The sequence below is a fragment of the Limulus polyphemus genome, unplaced genomic scaffold (assembly GCF_000517525.1).
Source record: "Limulus polyphemus unplaced genomic scaffold, Limulus_polyphemus-2.1.2 Scaffold4489, whole genome shotgun sequence".
Classification (NCBI taxonomy): Eukaryota; Metazoa; Arthropoda; class Merostomata; order Xiphosura; family Limulidae; genus Limulus; species Limulus polyphemus.
Genome location: NW_013670099.1, coordinates 81758 through 88675, shown reverse-complemented (window position 1 = coordinate 88675; position 6918 = coordinate 81758). Strand labels below are relative to the sequence as shown.

The following is a 6918-nucleotide window of genomic DNA, read 5'->3' as shown; positions in this document are numbered from 1 at the left end:
GCCCACACCACCCTTTTTGCACATCAATACTGTTTAAGCTGATACCCTCATTTCTATAAATAAGGACGACCAGTGACAACAGTGTAAGATAAAGCTTTAATATAAAACAAAGTATCTGAGCATTAACTAAGTTTATAATGAATGCTGGCCATACACCAAACAATACATTTTTAAACACCTTCCTCAATACAAATTGTTCATAAAATTTTGTTTTAGATCTGAAACAACACAAGACTTAACTATAACTAGTTAGTTGGCTCACATCCTGCCTTCTGCACCTTCACAGTTCCTCCAAGGTACATAAAAGTGAAACATATAAGATTAGGAATCCCTTATGGTATAGCAAGGTTTTGCATTATTGTAGTCTACTGATTGTTTAGTGAAGAAGGTTTTATGGGGTAAAGTGGTGTGGAGTAGAAGGTAATAAGCCCTCTACATCTGTACATGAGTAAGATCCAATGTCTCATCCAAAACGTCACAGTATTAGGGTCCAGCTTAGCAAGAATGTTGAGGCATGCCACTAAATGTGTGGAACGTGTGATTGACTATAGTTGTTAGGCATCTGACATTATATGAAATAACACTTTATAAACTATCAGTACAGCATTGAATTATAAAAATGTAACACACACAAGTTTATACCTTAAATATGCACAAATATTTTCTAGAAATAATTAATGCTTTATACACACAAGTAATAATAAACAAAAAGCCAATACTAATAAAATATTTTTTAGAAGCACCAAAATGACTAGAAAAAAATTGTTCCTCAATAGAAAATTTATACACTGGTTGATTTATTTTTCCTTTACCCAGAGCTGAAAAAGTAAGGCACACCTGGTAGGAACCAAATGTAAAAACATAAAACTTTGCCAACATTTTGTTTTATATATATTCATAACTCATTATTTGGAGAGTAAGAAAATAGTTTCATCATGTTGCATACTGGCCTATGTGGCTTGAGTTCAACATACTTTATCATTACAACAACAAACTCTATGAAATATTGAACTGCAGAATAATATGGATGATCATAACCTTAATTTTCAATTCCATCTTTTCACAAATTGTATGATTAAAAGATTTATTTAAACAATTCAAACTGCTAACTTAAAAAGCAGTTTTTGTCAAGAAGCAGCTGAACTTTTAATATTCTCAATTTACTTAATATTTCATGCATACATGTTTATACCTATAAGAACCAATTCCTGAACTTGTCACTTCCCTACTTACTTACAGTAACACAACATACTAAATTATTGGTACTGGTTATAATGTAATTATAACTTTACAAATACACTATGTTTTTAAAAATGTATTTTTCATAATTGTTAGATATTCTTGAAGAATTCTGTTTTTATTTACATTGTCTTAATGTCGGCTGAAATAATAACCAATACCAACCCTACTAATTATAAAATCAACTAAAAACTGAATGGTTAAATGACATTTTGTAGTGAATTAAGTCTTCTTAACAAATTTGCACCCATATATGTATTAAACATATTTAAAAGGTGTAAAAACAGCTTCAGTTACCATAAAAATACACAATTTTTGGTCAGAAACACAAAATATTTTATACAGGCATGGCCCCAGATTCCCCCACTATGGCTTCACCACTCATTTCCTTTTTCCTCCAAGTGTATCACCACCCTTTATAGATTACACTACTACTGACTGCACCACTCCCTTTATTGATTACACCACCCCTTTATAGATTACACCACTACTGACTGCACCACCCCTTTAGAGATTACACTACTACTGACTGCACCACCCCTTTATATATTACACTACAACTGTCTGTACCACCCCCTTTATAGATTACACTACTACTGACTGCACCACCCCATTTATTGATTGCACCACCTCTTTATATATTACACCACTACTGACTGTACCACCCCTTTATAGATATTACACCACTACTGACTGCACCACCCTCTTTATACGTTACACTACTACTGACTGTACCACCCCTTTATGGGTTACACTACTACTGACTGCACCACCCCTTGATATATTACACCACTACTGACTGCACCACCCTCTTTATATGTTACACTACTACTGACTGCACCACCCTTTACAGATTTCTGCCTATAACCCTGCTATATGTTGCCAATGAAACCTTTTAAGTACATTCTGCATTAATTTTGTGAACATTAAACAATGAATCATAGGTTTTATGTTACTGACTAGCATCAAAGGTAGCCGACTATAATCACCTTGTTTCAGTGAATGAAGATAATAATACAAAAATATAACAATGTTCCTATCAGTACGAACGTTACACTGAATATCACTAGCCTGAAAGTTGTGGTCACTGAATGGTGTGTTGAACCAGCTGAAGTTAACAGAGGGAGTTTATTTTACTTATCATAATTCTTGCCATAGAAGAATTGCTATTTTTCATTTTATAAAAGAAGATTGTTTTTTTTCACTTATTTTTGAGTCATTTAGTAGATATAGAACAGAACAAATGTTACCAGAGCAGCTGATCAATTTAACTTTCATGCAAGTTTAGAAAACAAACTGAAATCCTAATGTAATATTTTTCTTATAGTCTCTCGATACTCCCAGGCACCAGTGTATAATTCTTGTTGAATTGTCGAAGCTTATCAACAATGAATTATGACCACATGGGTATGATACAAACGTATTAGCACCAAGACGTGAAGCAAGATGCGAAGTTTACACGATATTACTGCTGTTAACACTTTAAACTGAATCTCTATTAACTACAAAAACAGTATGAATGGAGTATATATGATAACGAGAATATAAGTTAATGTGTCTATGAACAAAGACACACAGGAGTAGCTTTATTGTGGTTCCAGTGACACTAGGAGATAAGAATGGTGATACATTCTCCCTGGATAGGATGCCAGGTTCATCCCTAGTTATTAGCTTGTGCCCATTTTACAGCTGTTTAGACTGGGGATGAGAAAGCCTCAAACCCACAACGATTTAGTTAGTTACATTTCAACAGCACTAAGCCAAGCCAGCCCCATTATTGTACAATACCATTAATTATTTGACTCCCATGTATAGTCTTACAGTTTTAAATATGACCTGTCACACTGACCTTTAAACAAAAACGAATTATTTTCTATCTTGAGATAAACACACACACAAAAGGTAAAGCACAATGTGGCTGAACGAGAAACTACTTACTTTAGGTGTTTTCTGACAAAATGTTTAAAGTTTTTTTATCCTACCTTTTTCAGGATGTTAATTAAAGGAAATATAATCATTTTTGTAATTTGACTTCTTCAGTACACCATGCAACTAAATTTCCATTTAGCTAAACAAATAAGTTAAAATATGTATATAAACACACTAACTTTCATGTTTCCAAGCAGCAGAAGTATGATCAATTCAGATTTTATAATGAAGTTTTTTTTCCACCAAATTTCAAAACAACTGAGCTTTTTATTAAAAATATATTCAGTCTTGTGAAGTTAAAAAAAATGAGAGAAAGTATCATAATAAATCTTGAAATTGATATCAAACTGCTCAGTGAAGTTTGAAAAGGTTTTACACTTTTGACACGTATTCTAGTTTGGGTTTGTTGATTTATTGAAAAAAAAAGCATTTAGTTTTAAGTTATTATATTTTAAGACTGTGTCATCTTTCTTGTCAGCTACTTTATTTTAAATTCTAAACTTGTCACCTGTAATGTTACAATCCCATCAAGGTCACATCGAGCTTAAAATAAGGTCACTTTATAAAAAGTATAGTGTAAGATTTTTCAATAATCATGTATCAATTCCAAAAAACAATTAATAATGTTATATATATATATTATAAATCTTAATATCACTAATAGTATTTATACAGCAAGGAACAATTTTTTGATGAAAATATGTAACATTTCCAAATCCAATTTCAAATAGAAGTATTGAAAATACCTGTTACTTTTATAAAAATTATTCTTACCGTTCATTCCACTTGGGAAGAAATCTGAATAACAATTTAAACTTTCAAGAAATATCACATGAGCATAAGTTAGCAAAGCTTGAATAAAACTGGGGTACAGTTAAAACCTAACTCAAAAATGTTTATTGGCTTTTTGAATCTAGTTCAGAAAAAAAGGTTAAAAAGTTATCTTAGCCTACTTCAGAAAGGGATTCCTAGTAATTTGAAAACTTCATCACAAAGAACTGAGTACTTTTAGATATTTAATGATAAAACTATTTTTAAAAAGTTTTAATGGTTGTTTTACGATCTAGAATATACTTCACAAAGGTACACTAAGCTGTTAGAATTTCAAAGCTTTTGAGTTTATGATTAATGTGAATCTACATAAAAAAAGAAAGAAAAAACATACACAGACAATTTTACATAAACTAAGTACTTGTTTGATTAGAATCAAAATTGTTCCTCAACTACTTAAATACTAAATTTTTATTGCAACAAAAAACTAGGTTTGAAAACCTGAAGTTTTAGTAAACCCAGTCCAGGTTTCATAACATTTTATCTTCCCCTGTGGCTGAGATTGCATATCACCAGTAGATGTCATTTGAACATCTGTATATTAGTGAGGCTCCAAACTTGGTGCAGATGACTTGGTTATATTCCCTATCATGGTTAGGTCTGATTCTGTTTCAAGTGTTATTGTGGAAGTATCATCACGTAGTTGTGATGCGGCGACATCCGGGACGTTCACATGTTGCTGGAGTACAGTATCCGAGGTGGCCATTTGGATTTTCTCATCTGACAGTGATAAAACGTCTGGTGTAACAACTTCACTGTCACCAACTGAACCTGATGGAGATTGTATACTCTCCAGAGAAGTTTTTACAGAAGGTTCAACTTCAACACTCCTTAGTTGATCCGTTTCCTGCTTCCACCCCACATTTTCTTCGGCTGTTTTCTCCTTCTCCTCTTCTTCCTGTTATATAACAACTAGTAGCTAACATCAGAATTTTCCACACACACAAAAAAAGTGACCAACTTCTTGAATGATGTCAGATCAAATATTTATATAACCCTCCCCTTTTTTTATATATTTAGGATGATCAAAGTAAAAACTACTGAAACTTACTACTTTGTATATAATAAAAGTTTTTAATTTGGTATTTAAAAGTTGGAGTAAACTAATGGGTTTACTTATGTTCTCATCATCTAAATTTACTAAACATTTTCTGTAGTTCTTGTAAAGTTTGGCTGGTATTAGTTTCTAAATGAAGTAAAATGGTACCAAAATTAAAAACCAGTTATTAGATGTTAAACTTGCCTCTTTCAACATCCTTTCATGTTTATTAAATGTTAAACTTGCCTCTTTCAACATCCTCTCATACTTATTAAATGTTAAACTTGCCTCTTTCAACATCCTCTCATATTTATTAAATGTTAAACTTGCCTCTTTCAACATCCTCTCATATTTATCAAATGTTAAACTTGCCTCTTTCAACATCCTCTCATACTTATTAAATGTTAAACTTGCCTCTTTCAACATCCTCTCATATTCATTAAATGTTAAACTTGCCTCTTTCAACATCCTCTCATACTTATTAAATGTTAAACTTGCCTCTTTCAACATCCTCTCATACTTATTAAATGTTAAACTTGCCTCTTTCAACATCCTCTCATATTTATTAAATGTTAAACTTGCCTCTTTCAACATCCTCTGATACTCTTCTAGTTCATATTGGTACTTCGGTGTAGTGATCCCAAAAAAATGTGCAAGTTTTTCACCAACAAAGTCACATCCTGAGAAAAACAGGAAGATGTTTGCATTATATAAGTTAAATATCAACATTTAATAAACTGGAACGAGGCCAATGATACATTTGGAAAAGTTGTATAAACTTAGGCAAAACATTGTTCATAAATGACTTTATAATACTACAATAAAAATTATCTTTATGTCTGCTTTGTATAGTGGAAATGCAAAAAAATCAAAGACAAAATTTGAATAAGCAAGACAGTTAAATATTACAAGATTAGTTTTAAAAGGGCACATATTAAGATACATAAAGTCTTTCTGTTATTCTGGATTAACATTCAAAGTTGTAACCATTTAAACAATTACATACAAAGTTCATTCTCCTAAAGAATATTACGGTAAATAAAATCACTATCAGATACTGTTTCACACTTTAAGACAAAGAAACAGATAAACTACACAGTAATTTTTTGGATTTTCCACAAAAAGACAAGAGAAAGTTTCAGCAGTTTCACTATACTGAAGTGAGGAGTAAAGTTAATAATCAATATAAAATCTAGACTTCCTATTTCTCTAATCTACTTGGTGAATTATTTCAGATGTAGTGGCATCTAGTTAGTGACAGGATTGTTAAGTTTTAGTGAAAGAAATGTTACACATTAACTAACCACAGTCCTTGATTTTATGGCAGGCATACTTATTATTATTATTATTACCTTGCATTCATTGACTTTATAACTAATAAAACAAATACAAGGATCTGACGTTTAAAAGATTTTGTGAGTAATGATAGTAAAAAAAGGTTGGAAGGAACATAAACATCAAGAAAAAATATTATAAACACTTGTACTATATCACATGTATTATAAACACTTGCACTAATTCATATGTATTATAAACACTTGCACTAATTCACATGTATTATAAACACTTGTACTAATTCACATGTATTATAAACACTTGTACTAATTCACATGTATTATAAACACTTGTATTAATTTACATGTATTATAAACACTTGCACTAATTCATATGTATTATAAACACTTGCACTAATTCACATGTATTATAAACACTTGTACTAATTCACATGTATTATAAACACTTGTACTAATTCACATGTATTATAAACACTTGTACTAATTCATATGTATTATAAACACTTGTACTAATTCATATGTATTATAAACACTTGTACTAATTCATATGTATTATAAACACTTATACTAATTCATATGTATTAT

At 31.0% G+C, this 6918-nt stretch overlaps 1 protein-coding gene across 1 annotated transcript in view; it reads right to left on the bottom strand.

Moving 5' to 3' along the window:
- Positions 1 to 3938: 3938 nt before the first annotated feature.
- LOC106471239 (protein FAM177A1-like) overlaps positions 3939 to 6918 on the bottom strand; it is a 13338-nt gene continuing 10358 nt past the window's right edge. Inside the window, exons 4-5 of the mRNA XM_013931830.2 lie at positions 5621 to 5718; positions 3939 to 4897 (exon numbers count right to left, since the gene is read on the bottom strand). Of these exons, the coding sequence (XP_013787284.1) occupies positions 4541 to 4897; positions 5621 to 5718 (455 nt within the window). The 3' untranslated portion in view covers positions 3939 to 4540. The remainder of the gene's footprint in view (positions 4898 to 5620; positions 5719 to 6918) is intronic.